At 46.3% G+C, this 19,046-nt stretch overlaps 1 protein-coding gene across 2 annotated transcripts in view; it reads left to right on the forward strand.

Annotated features, from left to right (window-relative positions):
* Positions 1–19,046, forward strand: part of AGA (aspartylglucosaminidase) — a 284,566-nt gene that overhangs the window by 158,387 nt on the left and 107,133 nt on the right. For both annotated transcript variants that reach the window (XM_086949806.1, XM_086949807.1), the window contains exon 4: positions 2,306–2,418. In XM_086949806.1, coding sequence (XP_086805932.1) covers positions 2,306–2,418 — 113 coding nt within the window. The remainder of the gene's footprint in view (positions 1–2,305; positions 2,419–19,046) is intronic.

The following is a 19,046-nucleotide window of genomic DNA, read 5'->3' on the forward strand; positions in this document are numbered from 1 at the left end:
ATGACCTGAATCTAGGTCAAATAGGTGAACGCGATCGGCATTTCATTGAGCCATCGCGGAGTACGAGGAGAGAAGGACGTAATCGCGCGCCTATTCTTGAGCAAGGTTAGTTGTGAGGGACTTTATAGACCACCAGCCTGCTTGTTAGTATGTTTTTTGCCTTATGAACTGCCCCACCAGTTGAGGCTGTTTTTGTAACATTGCTTTATTTTTGATTTGCAGAACTACAAGTATTGTTAGAGACCCAGCCATGTGAGTTAGAGCATTTTTCTTTGAGAAAATTCTTTCTGTTTTTTCACTAATACTAACCACAGCATGTGAATCACTAAACCCTTGAATTCACACACAGCTCATACTGATTTATATGCACATATCAAGCAGATCTTGTATTGTTTATGTCATGATTGATGTTAATAAGACTCACACAGAACCTTTTGATGATATGATTTTATTATTCCTTGTTTTACAGTGTCTGTTTCCCTGATGAAGGGCATGCTATATAATGCCCGAAATGCATTGGATGCCTTATTATGACAATGTCTGATTTACAAACATATGAATGATATCGAATGAACAACATGAAATGATGATGATAAATTCTTCTACAAATATAAAATAAACTTCATGAACAATTGAAACACTGGATTGAAAGTCTTCTTTGTGTGGGAAGACAAATACTTGTGTGCCCGTTAAGGGATGACACTAGAGATTCTCTAGTGCCACACAGGGATGTGTGCCATGTCAACTCGTTGTTTAGTTCTGCCCTTAGACACACAGCCTGCAAAGGCAGTGTTTGGGTGTCAGGGTACATGGCCCCTAAGGGTGGCACGATAAGTGCTGCAGCCCTTTGGTGTCTTCTCTGGTCACCATGCCCTGGGTACCTAGGGTACCATTTACTAGGGGCTGACAGGCGGCCAGAGATTCCAATTGGGTTTTAGTTTCAACACAGTTTTAGGGAAGGAACACAGGCCCTGGGCACCTGGTTGGCATGAGCCCAGGGACCACTCAGTCAAAACACATCAGCAGTGAAGCAAAAAGTAGAGGCATACCAATGCAAGAAAGATGGCACTTTCTCACACACTTTAAATATGTTCTAAAGCTGCAAAGATTCCGAACTAATAAACAAAGTAAATAGACAGAAAAGTCATGTTCCAAATGAATACATTTGATTTTATTCATAGTACTATTAGTATCATGTACAGGTATTTGCACACACTTACAATCACAACAAATGCACAGTATTTTTCTTTTAGAAAGGTGACAATGCTACCCCTGATAGATGCATAATGTAAACAAAGTGAAAAAACATTCAAGGTTTGGCCATCTACATGGCCTCTTCTGCAGTTCCCCTTGGACCCTTCTACTGACTGGGAGAACCAACGGTCATGTTTGGGCGGACCTGGCCCCCATGCTAGAACCAGGCTTAGATTTTATCCTGGTGTATTGTGTGATTGGCGGACGCAAAATGTTAATTACAGTTGAAGTCTTCAAGATGGACTAAGATATCTGACCCACAGCCCCTCTATGCATGTACATAAGTAAGTATTTTTCTATTTATAAATTCTATTGATGCTTGTGTCTAGAGAGTCCGCTAATGCAAGACCTAAAACAGAATTGCTTGAGCTACTCAAACCTGATCTTGAATAACTTTTGATCCCTGTGAAGGATGCAAACCTATATGTTGTTTGTGATGCAATACACTCAATTATTCATTGGATATGACATTGGAAGTCAACTTTGAGATCATTGCCCTTCTAAAGGCACTAAGATTGCTGTATCATTCCTCTGTATGGTCAAGCACCTCCTCTGTGACTTACACTATCATTATATTGTACAGTTTGGCTTACATCATCCAACATATAATCCATGATAAGCTGAACCAAACGTAGAGGCATTGTTAATGCATAGCGTATTGCTGCTTTGAGGAAGAACCATTTAGGGTGAAATGAGTGTAGGGCTTAATTATGTGACTAATATAAAAAAAAATTAAAAAACTCTTCAGTGCTTCTGCTTTAAATATTTGTGTCATTACGAACCTTAACTAGGACCTCATTTTGCCCACATAAACTATGAATAATTATTTTTGTTTTCTCTCCAGAAGCCAGCATTGTTATACCCTAATGGCCACTGCATCATTTTAACGTTAGAATTATAATTGCTTAGTCACTGCCAGACATCATTAATTGAATGTCTGCCTCTTGCCACTAAAATTTATGCTGACCGCCTGAATGAACCGCCAAAAATAAATCAAATCCTTATAATTTAAACGTGTATTGTAATTAGTGTTTTTGTTTTTCTTCATTAGCATCCATCTTTGCACAAAGTATGGGATTTCTGAGTGAAGATTTGACCACCAATCATTCTTTTTCAATATACTCAAAGTGGATAAGTGAAAACTGCCAGCCGAATGCTCGTAAGGTACTGTATGTTCTAGATTCTGTAAGTGCAAACTTTAGGGAATATTTGAGACCCTGCACAAAAACTCACAAATTCTGATCTTACCTTAGTTGTACATATGTTCTCTAAGATTCAGTGTTGTAATTTTAAAAGTTGGCACTTGGAAAGATGTTGTTCAGTCCACATCGTTCTATGAAACATTTCCGTATTAAAAACTACTAACCTCAAGACTTTCAACCTCGGCCTGGTGGAAGGCCACCTCCCCCTCCCCTTGATGGGCATCTTCATCTGCCTGCTGAGTTGGTAGTGCAGGCTGCGCTGTATGGTGGAGGGTGCCACTGCTTGGTGCTGTGAGGTGCGGGGCAGACGGCTGGCCCTGGAATCGCTTCTTGTCAACAGCTGCTGTGTTGCTGGAAAATCCCCTCCCCTCCCCCCCTCCCCCCCCCCCCGCCCCTGTACCCCTTCGGACTGGGCCCTTGTGACGCTGCGCTGCTATGGGGGGCTCTACTGGTGTCATATGGAAACTGTCGCATGCTGAGTCTACAGGAGTGTGATGGGCCTGTTGCGAGAGGTTGGGGCCTTCACCGTAGGTGGTTTGTCAATGCTTTGAGGTGGGGTGTGGAGGTGGATCTGGATTGCGAAACACTGAGTTAGTGGAAGAGTCCCTCTTCCCCTCCCTCCCCCTTTATTTGCTGAGCCGCTCCCCTCTGCTGTTCAATCTTCTGGAGGTGCAGTGGACTATTGAGCAGTCAGCGGTTGGTGCACTGAACGTCTCTGGATACGGCATTGCATGGGGAGCAGTGAATGGGCATTGGGGCGCAGCTGATTAATATCTGATAGTGCTGCAGAGGTGCAGCCGGGATCCCCTGCGGGGGTGGACTGATCCTGTTGTAATCTTTCCGATGCGGCGCGCCAGCACAGGGCCCATCTCAGAGCTCATATTATTGGTGGGCTGTGCTGTTCGTCCTTGCTGCTGCGGATTCTGGAAGGCCCTTGTCCCGATTTACTGTGTTGAGAGTGCTCTCTGGCTGTCTCTGGGGGCTACCCCTGATAGCGCTCTGCTCATCTGGACATGGAGCGTGTGAAGGGCACCGGTACCAGGGAGTCAAAACCGGTTCAATCAATGAAGCTCGACTGGTACACAATCACTAAGTATATGCCATAGGGTCGGCTGTTGGAGGATTCGGTGAAGGGAGGGCTGACTGGAGATGAACCTGAGCTCTCTCTTAAGGATGTCATGGATGCTATATCTGGGGTTAAAACCTCGCTGAAGCATAAGGTGGATTCAATGGCCATAGATATTAACCTGATTTGTGCATATATGGGGAAACTGAATGAAAAGGTAAAACTGGTTGACCTTACCACCTCCAGTCTCGTGGAAGACGTCTCCCAGTTGCAGAGGGAGGTCGGAGAGCTGTGTGATTCACGTGTTGCCTTTGACCTCAAGTTGGATGACTATGAAGGCTGCCTCTGTCCTAACAATCTTCGCATCCTGGGTGTACCTGAAAAGTCGGGGGGCTGGCCCCAGTCCTGTTTGTTGAGGATCTAATTCTCAAGCACCTGCAGCCGAAGGGCCTCAGTAAGTTTTTTATCATTGAGCGTGCACATAGGGTCCTGGGCATCCGTCCCAGACCAGGCGCTACACCGCTGCCCATTTTGGCCCGAGTCCTAAACTACTGAGACAGAGATGCTATTCTTCAGTGCTCAAGAGCCAGTACTCCCCTTAAATATGAGAACACCACTATTGCCTTCTTTCCTGGCTTCACACCAAGAGTGCAGAAGCAACAAAAATCGTTCTTGTCTGTGAAGCCCGACCTGCGGGAGAGAGGCATGAGGTACTCTGTTGTTTCCTGCCCGTCTTAGAGTTGAGGCGGATGGTAGGGCATGTTTTTTTGATCAGCCGGGGACAGTGTCGGAGTGGCTTGAGTTTCGGGGCCCTCCGGATCGAGCGGTCCGGGTGGGGGGAGATGGTGACTCAGAGGCTCAGCCTTCCTGAATGGACATCCAGCTATGTGTCTTAGCTGGTGGGGGGGGAGTTGGGAGGTGGGCGGGGTGTGTGAGTGTGGGGGAAGGTGGGACGTGATGTATTCTTTGTTTCATTGGGGGGTGAGAGATATAATGTTTTGCATAACTGTATTCTTACGGACTCATCATTATGTCTTTTTGGGTACTGACCGGAGCTCTTATGATCTATCCCATTAAGGACCTTTTTGTTCTTTCTTCAGGCTTAGACCAAACTGCTAAGCCAGGTCCTCACTGGACCGGAAACAAGGATCCTGGGACAGGTTTCTGGGTCTTACCCTTCTTCAGCCAGGCTAGCTTGAATCCAGTGGCACAACGAGCAAGGGTCCCACGTCTGGGCATACCCATCCCACTTAGGGTGAAAAATGCTACGCAAACAAATGATGGCTGAAATGCTGAATAAATCATACATTCACCCCCACTCAAGAGATCTGGGTTAAATCCATTGTTCTTTTGCTCACCATCCTACCCCAGTGTAGACCCAGCCATATGCAAATCAGTCTTGACCCTGTTCCTCATGGGAACAGTCCAGACCGAACTGCCAAGCCAGGTCCTCACTGGACCGCAAACAAACATCCTAAGACCGGTTTCTTGGTATTACCCTTCAGCAGCGAGGCTAGCTTGAATCTAGTGGTACAGTGAGCAAGGGACCCGCGCCTGGGCATACCTGGAGCACTTAGGGCGAGAAAGCAAAAGCTACACAAAAGAAGGAAGTGATCAGCTGACTGCAATTTGAAGATTCCAGACCCTTGTAAAAATAAGTAAGTGAAGAAAATAAAAATGTAAAGCCTGGGTTGAAATTTCAGGAAGTGAGGGAAGGGAGTAAAGGGAGTTCATGCAGGGGAATACAGATATAAGTGGGGAAATGAGGAAGGAAACACATGCCCTCTGCAGATTGATAAATACACGCATTGACTGTATTTAACTGTTGCTTTTATGGTTTGTTTCAAACCGAATAAAAACTTTTGAATAAAAAAAAGCATTAGAAATTCCAATAGCTCTAGCATCCATTTTTAATTATAAGCCAGACCTACAGGCTTAGCTTAAGACAAGGCCTAGAGTCTTAGCTAATGGTTGTTATTTTACTGTAAGTGCTTTAATGTACAGGAGCTGTCATGTTGCATTAAAGTGCATTAGGTGAACTGAGAAGGCATAAGCAACGGCAATAGGTCTGTCTCTGATGTAATGCATGCACTCAAAGGACACAACATGCAGGCGCTCATATGTATGCAAACAACCATGCAAACCATGTAATCACAACCTGCGGTAGGAGCGATCTATACTAACCTTCTTCCACTTCAATCGGAGTGCTCACACCACTCCCACTGGAGTGTTTTACTGTTTTAGTTTCCTTGTAGCACTTAATGCGTGGAGGTGCCTGGCATTCTTTTAATATTACGTAAGCTTTTGTTTCCTTGTAGCACCTAAGTGCCGGAGTTGCCTGGCTCTGTATTTTCTCTGCTTATGATCACCTTACCTGTTCCAGCTCACAAGTGTAGGGTGTGTTGAGTGCTTTCACTCCCCCGACCACCTCCCACGCTACTCACACCGGATTGGTGGGGAATGGCCAGGCACCTGGAGGTGGACTATTTGGGCTTGGCCTCAGCGCGGACACGCAGCTGGCGTGCCAAAGGCAAGCCTGTCTTTGCCCGTCGGTGTCCGGCTTTACAAGGGGCCAAAACAGTTGCCAGTTTTACTACCCAACTAACGCTAAGATAATCATCTGACCTACTTAAGTCTAGCTCCGAAAACCGCTTTAGTGTGTGTGCTCAATCTCATGATGGACCCTTCTAAACTGAAATGCTCCCATTTCGACTATAGTCTAGCATACAACAAGCCCATTAGGCCTAAGGACTACAACTCTCAGTTCTTACTGATCAACTGTCATTCTATGACCAAACATAAGAATTACATTTTTGATTTCATTATAGGAAAGCAACCTGATGCCTTGTTTCTGGCTGAAACCTGGCTCAGTGAATCCTCAGCACCAGATATTCTGGGTGCGATCTCGTTAGGCTACAGGATTGTAAGACAAGACCACCCTATAAAAGAGGTGGAGGGATAGCCATTATTCAGAAGCTAGCTCTGAAATGTACTATTAAAGCTACTAATATTGAGAACTGTGAAGCCATGTTTTTCTCTCTCTTTCTAGCAGAAACTTTTGCCCTAATGGTCTTTCTGACCCACCGCCCACCAGGCCCTGCAACACAATTTATTGCCAGTTTGGCTGAAAACATTGTCCAACCTTCCCTACACTATAAAAATTTGATAGTTTTAGGTAATCTTAATCTACACTTTGACGATGAGTCCAGTCCCAAAGCACTAACTCTTGGCAGGGAGCTGGATGCCATGAATCTTTTAAAGAGCGCGTACCCCGACTCACCAACTAGGCCACACCGTAGATCCCATATTCAATAACTTTCACACTATTAAAGTCACAAAACCTTTAATAGTTCCTTGGTTAGACCATTATGGGGTGCCTTTCTCCGTGCACCCCTCAGGACTTCTCCTAATAACATGCCCAATCAGAGGACTAGGAGAAAAAAGTGGAACATGTTTAACCCTGAAATATTTGCCACATCGCTGTTATGTACTGCTCTCCAGTTAAGGGAGGATGTCACTCTAGCCAACTCTCAAATTGAAAATTGGATACCGGAAGCCCTAGCTGCACCATTCACAACAGGAAATAAAAAATCCCACGGTGCAGAATTCCTCTCCTTGGTTTACCAAAGATCTTAGCTTAGCGAAAAAAAGCATGTAAATGTTTGGAACCTAATTGAAAGAAAGAGTTCTGCCCCATTAGCAGAGATAACTACAAAGCTTAACTGTAAAAGTATCATGTTCTTATTGGGAAAACCAGATGTGACATTTATACAGAAAAAATAGAACCTGCCAATAATTCATCCAAAGAACTTTTTTCAATCCTGAAATATTATCCTCAGTGGGGCGAACGACAGCACTCACATCTTCATCTGCTGAGAATTGCACACCATTGTTTGTCCGAAGTAGCAACCATCTATAATACATTTCCTCTAGAAGCGTCCAGACCCCTCAATCTTGACCTCCTCCTTGTCTTGAGTCATGTATGGCTCCGAACTTGGAGGAGCTGAAGAGCATAGCAGAGTATCAAGTCAGGTTGCCCCTCGGTCCCTGCTCCACCTAAGAATTTGATTAAGGCAAAGGAAATAATCCTCCCATATATTCAACAGCGCTTCACACTATTTCTGCGCAGGCGATATTCCTCTGTAGAGGAAGCAGGCGATAGTTCTTCCACTTCAGAAGAAGCCTTCTGCTGACCACACAGCACTAGAAAATGTAGGTCCTATTTCCTTACTACCTTTATCTGGCAAAATCACTGAAAAAGTGGTGAGTAAACAACTAACCATGTGCATTGCCGCAAAAGACTTATACCATCCGATCCAGTCAGGCTTCAGAGCCTCTTATTCTACAGAATCTGCTCTCCTCTGGTGACAAAAACTTCGAGAAAGTGTGCGGATGCATAACAAACACCCGCACTAGTTCTACTGGACTTAAGCACAGAGTTTGATACTGTATCGCACAACTTACTCCTTCAAAGGCTAAACAAATGCGGTGTGGGCGGTCTATCTTTGCGCTGGCTACGATCATTTCTTTCTAAGCTAAGTTTTCAGGTCGCTCAGAATCCCTTTCTGCCAGAAAGCAAGGAGTTCCACAGGGCTCAATCTTGAGGCTCACCTTTTTTTATCTCTATATTTTTCTCCTTGCGTACATTGTGGAAATACCCAATGTGACAATTGTGTCTTATGCAGACAACACGCAGTCAATTTCCACCCTTTCTCAGGACTCCGAGGCTACAGCCACACACTTCTCATTATGTCTAGAGATTCTTGCTTCTTGGATGTCCAATCGTTGCCTAAAACCTAATGGCAATAAAACTGAGGTACTGACAGTTGGGAAAGTTCCCTCGATCTAGGCCTCAGCTTGGTGACCTGAGTCCTTTGGGCAAATCTCTCCCCGAATCGGAAACTAAAACGTTGGGGCTATGTTTTGAATTGAAACTCTTCGATAACCAAATTAGGAAAGTTGTTAGCAAGTGCTTTGTGGTTCTAAAAATCGTAAGGAAACTTAATGATCTTTTTCCCTTAGCTGCCAGGAAAACTATTCATGCTTTGGTCACATCTCATTTGGACTATTCAATCTATATCTATACTACTATTATAAAGGAAGAACTTTGAACCTTTGAGGCGGGTAAACTCGAGAACCATAGCGCCAATCCACACACCCGATACATTGTTGTAATCGTCAGGGTGTGCAGATGGACATAGGCTATATAAACGTAATAAATATACGTTATTTAAAAAATTTACCGGAAAAAAAGTAGTCCCTTGGAAGAAGCGCCGGCCGCGACGTGCGTGCCCGACGTGAGGAGCGCAGGGAGGAGCGGCGTCCAGGAGCGGGAGGAGGACCGGCGGACATGGCGCGGGGAGGAGCGGCAGACAGGTGGTGAGGAGCCGCAGACAGGCGGTGAGGAGCGGCGGACAGGCGGGGAGGAGCAGTGAGTGGCGGATGAGGTAGGTTATTTATTTAGGAGCGGTGGAAAAATGAAGCAAAAATGAAAATCGTGAGCAAGAGGAAGCAAACGGAGCATTACAAAAGTGAGCCAAACGGTGCATTACAGGAGGAAAAAGTTACGTGTGCAGGTTACAAAAGCGTACATCGTGAGCAAGAGGAAGCAAACTGAGCATTACAAAAGTGAGGCAAACGGTGCATTACAGGAGGAAAAAGTTACGTGTGCAGGTTACAAAAGCGTAGAAAGTAAACATAGAGGTATAGGAGGAAAAAGTGACGTGTGCAGGTAGCAAGAGGAAGCAAAAGGAGCATTAAAAAAGTGAGACAAATGGTGCATTACTGGAGGAAAAAGTTACGTATGCAGGATACAAAAGCCTACAAAGTAAACATAGAGGTATAATACTGCAATATATGGAGGAAGGCTCCGGGGGACCCACGGACAACGTCGGGGCGGGCGGGGGCCCTGAAGCCTACTTGCTCCCGGACAACGTCGGGACGGGCTGCTAGTATCCTATATTTAGGAGCATCCAAAAGCAGTCTTACAAAACTTCACTGCTTTCATAATGCAGCTGCACGCTTAGTTCGCAATCTTCATAGAAGGTCCTCGGCCTCTAAGGCTCTGACCTCCCTTCATTTGTTGCCTGTAGAGAAAATAATTATCTACAAGGCCATGTGCTACTGCCACACAATATGGTGGAATACCAACCCTAGCTTTCGCCGATTCTTGCTCACTTCCTATATTCTCACTCGCGATCTCCGATCAAGAGGAACCCACCTGGCCAAGGTTCCTAAAATTCAAAAAGCCAGAACGGGAGCTCTCTCATTCAATTATCTTGATGCAAAAAATGGAACACCCTGCCTATAGTGGTGAGATCTGAATCTGTTGAACATACCTTTTGTAAACAACTCAAAACCCGGCTATTTGCGTCTTAACCTCGGTTGCCGCTCTCTCTCTGATTCTACACTAATCTTTAACATCTGTGCTTCCTTTTCTCCTCTAATGCTATGATCCTAGCGCAGGGACACACTGTTGGTGTAACCAGGCGCTTTACAAATTGTTTTTGATTTGATTTGATAATGCTGACATGCAGCATAACAGACAAATACGAATTATATCAAAAAAGACAAACAAATGGACATACAGAGGGCACATATACACATAAATGAAAAAAACATAGGCACCCATGCACACAACAAATGTGTTCAAGCATCTACCATCAAACATTGACTTGCACATATTCAGAAGCAGGCACCCATACACATAAAACTACTCTTACAGTCGCTCAGCCAAATATACAGACACTTGCATACAAGCAACACATAGATTGACAAATACAAATAGACAACACGTGTGCAGGCATACAGCAAATACGATTACCTATACTTGACTGTGAATTATCAAAGGATGTATAGATTTAAGGAGAAACATGGATGACTAGATGAATGGGATACTGAATGCTTAAATGGATACATGGAGAAACTATGAGCAGCAGCTGTTTTTTGACAACTTTTCGGCTGATTTATTTTGTTCCTGGAAAAGCTCAAGGCCTGTGTTGCTGAGGTTGTTGGAGAAACCTGTTGCATCAGAATAACCCCTGCACTTGCTCAAATCCAGTCAGTGACTGCGCAATTATTATAATCAACATAACAATGAAACTAATTGTTCACACACGTCTAGTGTATTAGATTATGGAAAACTTGGGCGCAATTTATTATTCAGCATGCATAATCACGTGGCCCGGTCAAAAATCAAACGGACCAGGCCATAAACATTTTTCTAACCATCATAAATCAAAAGGCATCATTAATCATTGTAATCGTGATCATAAATCTCCATCAGTCCTCCCATCTATTTGACCTTTACGGCACATTTCGTCGTTGAGGCAATCATACATGCCTCTTTGGGGGGTCATTAGGTTTCTTATTAGTTTAACTCTGTTTGTGAAGGGGGTAGTCTCTTACTGTTGCTTTGGCCCAGCTCATTACTGTGTCTGTGCCTTCTGACTGGGATGTGTTTTGTCGTGCTTCACTTACTCTCCTTGTTGGCCCCCATTCACCCGGCCATAGGACATCCCCAAGCGAGAGAACTTTGTTTAGCCTACCGCCTTACTAATGCTTCCACTCTTTACTGCCACACCAGCAGTGAGGCTCGCGTCTCCAGGCAGCTTCCCTCTTGGGTTGTTCTTCCTCGTTTTTAAAACAAATTTTTGCTGCCAACAACTTAGCCTAAAACACACTCATTTCATCATCAGACAGGTGGACCCTGTTGGGGTGTACAAATCTGGGCATCTCAAGTAGATCAGGCCATGCCAGACGTTCTCCAAGTCCATTGCCTTGCAAAATTTGATAACTATGATATTCAGCTTCCTCCTAGAGTTGTCGACCGCGCTGTTGGACATGACCCTACACGAATGTGAGCCTGGGGATGATTTCTGACCAGATTATGGTGATGGTGCCAAAAGACCTTGCCGCCTCTATCAGTCTCTGCCTGATGTCATTAAGGAGATCCTTTCTTCCCAGCTGTTCGACTTTGTTGCCCCAAAGTGTATGATTAAGATATCTGGGTGCCTAGCAGATGACGCGCGTAGTCTGTCCAGTGTTGCGGAAAGCTTTCCTCATTTCATCCCTGGGCAGCCCACCATGTGATGTCTGTGGCAGCCGGGCACCTGGCTCGTTGTCGCCACTGTCGTTCCACCATACCTGCATCCTGTGAATAAAGGAGTGCCTGCCCACTCAAACTAGTCTGGGATGAGCCCCTGTCAAAAGGCAACGCAAAAATATATCTGTCAGTTGTTTGGTTGTGGCTGGGCTTTTTGCCTCTTCACAGGAGTTGAGGTCTTGTGTATGTTTTGTATGCCTTGGAGCGCCACCTGCCCACTTCCTTGATGCCGGCTTCAGGTAACCTGTGCTGTGCTGCTGTCGTGGCTGCCTCCATCCTAAATGAACGGGACCCAAATGCAGAGGATGGAAGGCCCACCTGCCCCAGAGCTTTGCGCATGACTGCAGTAAACTGGAATCTACTCAACAGGTCCTCATTCATGTGTAGAAACAGCGGCCCCCCACACGCAGGCCATCTTGACATAAAATTCTGTATGCAGCAAACTGGGCAATACCTTGGATCCCCATGCAGTGGAATTGCACCCATGCTCCCTTGCCCTACTGGTCCGTCATGGATCGTCTGAGAAACAATAGAATTTTTCCCCAGTATTGGAACTTTCATAGATTCCCATGCTTTGTATCATTCCCCGTCGTCGGAATGGGAGCCTCTGTAAATAAAAAATACCTTAGTAGTAAGCACAAAGTGGAAAAAATAGGCCTAGGCCTCATCTCATTTTGTAGCTTATCCACCTCTTTTTGTAAAAGAGACCAAATTCTTGCAGTAGCCAATCAGAGCAGCCTCACCCCATAGAACCTTCCTGAGAGAGCCTCAGAGCCTCAGATTTTCTACCGCACGTTGTGCAAGGGAGTCTCCATTGAGGTCTGCTCAATTTTCTTCACTTCTAGTATTTTTCTACAACTTTTTGCCTGTTTTTCGTCATGTCTGACAAAGAGAAGAAATCACTTTTTAGAGCCTGTGCTACTTGCTCCAAAAAGAGGTTGTTTGTTGAAGACAAACATGAAGACTGCATATACTGCTTATATCCGGATCATAAGGCCACTGACTGCAAGATTTGCAGAACCTTCTCCACCAAGACCTTGAGGGACAGAGAGGGACGCCTCCTGACTTGGCTACAAAAAATGAAGGACCGCAAGGAAGTTCTGTCTTCAGACAGTGAGGGCTCCTGTTCGATGGTGTCATCTAGAAAATCGAAGAAGAGGGGTAGGTCTCCCCCCTACTACATCTGATGAGCCCCATGTCAAGGCCTTGCCTGGGACCTCTGATAGGTCTGATAGGCCTGCTTCCCTAAAATCTCCTCACCGCGGTGAAAAGGAGAGGCAGGGACAGCCTGAGGAGTTGCAACCTTCAAAAAAGGCTAAAAAGATCGTCCCTGCGACTTCACCACCCTCTGACAAGGACAGAGGGGTGAGAAAGCCTTCTACTGCGCCTCAGGAGATTGTTTCCAACAAGAAACAGCGTTCGTTGACGGTGAAAACCACAGGTACTTCAACGATTTCTGTCAAGAAAGACTTGTCTGTAAAATTGTTCTCGTCAACGGGCTCGTCGATGATGGCTACGACGACGGCACCTGCGCCGTCGATGACGTTTAAGACGCCTGATGCCTGTTCGTCGTCGACGAAAATGACTTTTTCCACGTGGACGACGATGACGACGAGAGTCGCGTCGACGGCGACGACAACGTCGACGACGACCATGTCGACGACACCTGTGACCATGATGCTGACGATGACCATCTCCCGTCGACGATTCAGATTTCGACGAGCGCAGTTTCTTAGTCGGCGCCTCCATCGACGAAACAGTCTTTGAAGATTCAACCGTCGACGATGATTCCGTCGACGACGTCGTCGACGACTGGTAAACTTGCAATTTCTCACAGAAAAAGACAAATAACTCTGGAAATGACATCTCCACGGCGAGTTACACGGTTACCTCCTACCCTATTGCTGGATGAGGACTCTGAAGAAGAGGCTTATAGCGATTACGGACCGGCTTATAGCCATCTGACTTACAAGTCAAATTACAGGAGGTCAGTTCTGAGGAAGGTGAAATGGAGCAACAACACTATGTTCTACAAGACTATTATGACCAACAGGAGAGGCCTCACATGCAGGTTCCTTTGCAGAAACCTCCACGTCATTCTCAGCAGGATATGGTAGCGATGCCATCCACTTTCATCTCTGATCTACAGTTAATGTTGCAGGACTATCGGAGGCGTTTTCCTGCTCCACAGGAGGTTCAACAAGTACGCACTCCTACACCTCTGCCTCCGTTACCTCAACCATTGGCAGAACACTCTTTGCCTTCAAGAGGGCGTGACCCAGAGCCTGTAGAGATTCCACAAGAGGTGGTGCCCATTCGGGATGATACGGATGATGATAATGCCTCATCTGATGTAGATCAGCAAGTGGACCCTGACCAAGATCAGAATATAGACTGGAATCGGGATGGTCGTCGAGATCCAGACGTCACAGGGCCTGAGACCGCAATCTCTCCTCCAGCAGATATTGGAGGTTTTCACAACTTAATGGAACGAGCATCCAAGAGATTTGGTCTTCCAGTTACCACAGTCCAGTCTGAATGTTTTTTTACGACTTCAAAGAACCATTCCGAAAGTCGGTACGTTCAATCCCCATCATGGAACAGGTTTGGTCTGAAGGCTTAAAAGCTATGCAGAATTCGGCCACGGTCCTCCCAGTTCTCCCCAGACTGGAGAAAAAATATAAGGCGCCGGAGGGCAGCCCGGCATGTCTGCTAGGTCAACCAAAACCGGATTTGGTTATCTCCCAGGCCGCACAGAGTAAATCTAAGAACCCATCCACGCCGCTAACGACGCCACCGGATAAAGAGGGCAGGCGTCTGGACAATGTTGGAAAAACATTCTCCACAATGCCCAGCCTCCTCGTTAGGGCGGCTAATGCTTTGGCGTTTCTGGGAGATACGATCGCCAGATGTGGTGTGACCTCTCCCCGTTTGTGGAAGAACTTCAGAATGCATCTAAGGACGAGGTCAGAAAGATCTTACTGGAAGGGGAGCGAGCCTCTTCTGAGGTAATCGACTGCGCTATGGATATAGAAACTACGGCCTTCCGAGCGCTAGTCGGCTCAGCAGTTTTGAGATGCCAGGGTTGGTTGCGAGCCACGTGGTTTCGACAGGAGGTACAAAATAAAATTCTGGATCTGCCTTACGATGGGGAGATGTTATTTGGCAAACACGTGGATGACGCCCTACAGGGCATAAAGAAAGATACAGATACGGCCAAGTCCTTGGGAACTTTACAATACCGCAAGGTGCCCTTCAGGGGTGCAAGAGGAAGAGGATTCTCATCCTATAGAGGCGGCAATCAGCACCGCTACTCTTCCAATTCCCAACCTGGCCAGACATACAAACCCCAGTATTCACAGAGGGGTTCTTTCTCTCGCCAGCCGCCGAGAGGACGACAGGGGCAGCAGAGGAGAGATAATACCAAGAGACAAAAGCGGCCAGGTGGCTCTTTCTACTGTTCCTGTACCCTCGTTAACACCAGTGGGGGGCAGGATTGCCCATTGCCTCAACAACTGGATGGTCATAACAATAGACCAGTGGGTCCTAAACATCATCAAGGAAGGACACACGTTGGAGTTCCAAGATCTTCCTCCAGCGAGAGCTCCAGGCGCCATTACACCCAAACATCGGAAACTCCTTCATCTCGAGGCCCACCAACTCTTTACCAAGGGGGCAATAGCACCTGTACCTCTCTCCCAAAAAGGGAAAGGGTTCTATTCCAGGTTCTCCCTGGTTCGGAAGACGAAGGACAAGTGGCTTCCGATCTTAGATCTACGACAGCTCAACACTTCTCATCAAGTTGTCCTTCAGGATGGTCACTCTTCAGGACATCCTCCGCCTTCTCAATCCAGGGGACTACATGGCAACCCTAGATTTGGAAGATGCTTACTTCCATGTATCCATTCATCCAGCTCACAGGCAATATCTTCAATTTACAGTAGGCAAGAGCCATTTTCAATTCAAAGTACTGCCTTTTGGTCTCCCGTCCGCTCCTCGGATCTTTACAAAGGTACTGGCTCCTGTGGCAGCCTTTCTCAGAAGACAGTCTTTCGAAGTCTTCCCATATCTGGACAATTGGCTGGTAAAGGCTCCTTCGTTCCAAGAGGCGTCCAGGGCAGTCACGAGCTGCAGTCAACTGTTCGAGCAGCTAGGCCTTCGGCTCAACAGGGAAAAATCGATTTTGCGCCCCTCCAAGACAGCGAAGTTTTTGGGTGCGATCCTAGACACGGAGTGCTGCCTGGCTTTTCCTTCAGAAGAGCGCCAAACCAAGCTGATTCTCTCAGCTCGCCTTCTACAGACACAGAAGTTTCTGTCAGTTCGCAAATACAAATCGCTTCTCGGATCGATATCATCCTGCATACCATTGATACCACACTGCAGGCTGCGAATGCGTCCACTGCAGGAACAGTTGGACAAACAATGGCGTGAGGTGACGGGCTCCTTCGATGACAAGATAGTAATCACTCGGGAGATGCGGAAGGCAGGCAGCTGGTGGTTGCTAAAAGACAATCTTTCAGTAGGTTTGCCATTCCAGGTTCCACCATCTCCCATGGTATTGACAACAGATGCTTCCTTGGAGGGATGGGGAGCGGTCCTCCGAGAACTGAAAGTCAGTGGTCATTGGAGCTCAGTCCAAGTCAAGTTCCACATCAATCTACTGGAACTTATGGCCATTCATCTAGCCTTGCAGGCTTTCCTTCCAAGGATCCTCAACCATTCAGTGCTGGTTCGTACAGACAACACCACAGCCATGCACTACATAAACAAGCAGGGCGGAACGAGATCTTGCACCCTTTCGAAGGAAGCACAGAGGCTTTGGAATTGGGTGATCCAACACAATATCACCCTTTCAGCAGAACATCTGGCGGGCACACTCAATGCCACAGCGGACGCTTTGAGTCGCCAAAAGACAATCAGCCACAAATGGGAACTGGATCAGACCATTCTAAACTAACTGTTTTCACGTTGGGGGAGCCCAGCCATCGATCTGTTTGCAACCCCCCAAAAAGCCAAATGCCAGTCCTACGCAAGCAGGGTTCACCATCGGGGATCCTTGGGGTATGCGCTTTTGATTGCCTGGTACGGCGCATTTGTTTACGCCTTTCCTCCTACTCCGCTGATCCCGAGACTGATCCGCAAGCTCAAGGTAGAACCGTGCAGAATGATTCTGATTGCACCAGCATGGCCCAGGCAGTTTTGGTACACAGAACTTCTTCTCCTCTCCCAAGATCAACCGATTCTCCTGCGTCCTGTTCCATCACTGTTAACAATGGCTCACGGGCAGGTTCTGCATCCAGACCTGAAGTCACTACAATTGACAGCGTGGCTCCTGAGTTCAGAGAGTTCCAGGGTTTAAATCTTTCAGGAGAATGTAAAGACATTTTAGCCCAGGCCCGAGCGCCTAGTACGAATAAAACCTATCGGGCAAAGTGGAAGAGATTCTGCCTTTGGTGTCGGAGAGAAGGTCTACATCCATATACTTCTGAACCGCACCAACTCTTGCCTTACATCCTTTCTCTTGCAAAATCTGGATTGGCTCCTTCTTCTGTAAAGGTACATCTAGCGGCCATTTCTAGATTTAGATGATCATCATCAGGTCCTTCCCTTTGGTCTGCGAGGATCATTAAACAATTCCTGAAGGGTTTGTTCAGGGTTTTTCCACCAGTCTGGCCTCCACCACCAGCCTGGCATCTTAATTTGGTCCTGTCAAATCTAATGAAGGCCCCATTTGAGCTTATTCATAGAGCTGACATGAAGTTTGTCTCATGGAAACTGGCTCTTCTCTTGGCCCTGACATCGGCTAGAAGAGTTAGTGAGCTCCAGGCTTTCACAATTGAGGAACCTTTTCTACAATTCAAAAATGATGTTCTCATCCTACGAACAAATCCTAAATTTATTCCGAAGGTACCCTCAGAATTTCATCTGAATGAGCCTGTGGTCTTAAAATCCTTCTTTCCGCGGCCCTCCACGCCAGCAGAGAGGGCTTTGCACTCTTTGGACATTCACAGATGTCTCAAGTTCTACTTGGAGCGCACAAGACTGTTCAGAAAATCTTCCCAGCTTTTTGTTTCATTCAGTGTTCCACGAAAGGGTTGTCCAATCTCTAAACCCTGCATTTCCCGCTGGATATCCAGTGCAATACACTTTTGCCATCAAGAAGCGGGGAAACCACTTCAGCGAGCAGTTCGTGCTCATTCTACGAGATCAATGGCTTCATCGGTGGCGCTATTCTCAGGTGTCCCGATCAAGGACATATGTAGATCGGCGACATGGAGCAGTGTCCACACCTTCACTCGCCACTACTGCTTGGATTCTTCTGTGAAAGAGGATGCAGCAGTGGGCCAGGCGGTTTTGAGGAACCTTTTCCAATAAGGCGGTGAGCTTTCCTTTCTATCCCGCCTTCCTGTTTTGCATATTTTGTATTACTTGTGATTGTTCTGCTTTGTGATGCAAATGTGTATCTGTTTTCTTATCAGGATTACGTATGACATTTACAGGTACACATATTACAAAATATGGTTTTCTCTTTACTGCTAACTATTCTGATACAAAGCATGGGAATCTATGAAAGTTCCAATACTGGGGCAAGAAAACAAGTTACTTACCTGTAACTTTGGTTCCCAAGTATTGGTAACTTTCATAGATTCCCATGCGCCCACCCTCCTCCCCTGGGAAAGCTCAGCCTTATTATCCAATGATGTTGCTGTTCACAATGGCTATGAGAATCTGAGGCTCTGAGGCTCTCTCAGGAAGGTTCTATGGGGTGAGGCTGCTCTGATTGGCTACTGCAAGAATTTGGTCTCTTTTACAAAAAGAGGTGGATAAGCTACAAAATGAGATGAGGCCTAGGCCTAATTTTTCACTTTGTGCTTACTACTAAGGTATTTTTTATTTACAGAGGCTCCTATTCCGACGACGGGGAATGATGCAAAGCATGGGAATCTATAAAAGTTACCAATACTGAGGAACCAAAGTTACAGGTAAGTAACTTGTTTTCTTGTCAGCTACTACCTTAACGTCTGTGACTTGCAAGCAATTTAAGTCTGCTTCTTTCTGCGCTGGGGCCACACGTTCACTCACCCATAATGCCCCAAAAAAGCTGTCATGAAAGCTACCCTGAACAGGGAGAACACAAATGGACCATCTGGCACTATTTCCAAAGCGTCTATCTATGTATGAAAATCTATGGGGTACCTACTGTCCTGCATTTTCCCCTCCAGGCGCTTTCAACCCTTCATGGTTGTCTTGGTGTAGTGGGAGACTTTGGGATCCCTCACTGTTCTCAGCTTAGAGAAATGGGCCACTGCTTCCAGGTGAGCCTGCGCCTAGGTTTCCATCTTTTTCTGCTGGTAGGCCCATTTGATGAAGTGCTCCACTGCCCTGGCTGTGGCTTCCGGGTTACCCATAGACTGGAGCC

This window comes from Lissotriton vulgaris, unplaced genomic scaffold, assembly GCF_964263255.1.
Source record: "Lissotriton vulgaris unplaced genomic scaffold, aLisVul1.2 SCAFFOLD_884, whole genome shotgun sequence".
Lineage (NCBI taxonomy): Eukaryota > Metazoa > Chordata > Amphibia > Caudata > Salamandridae > Lissotriton > Lissotriton vulgaris.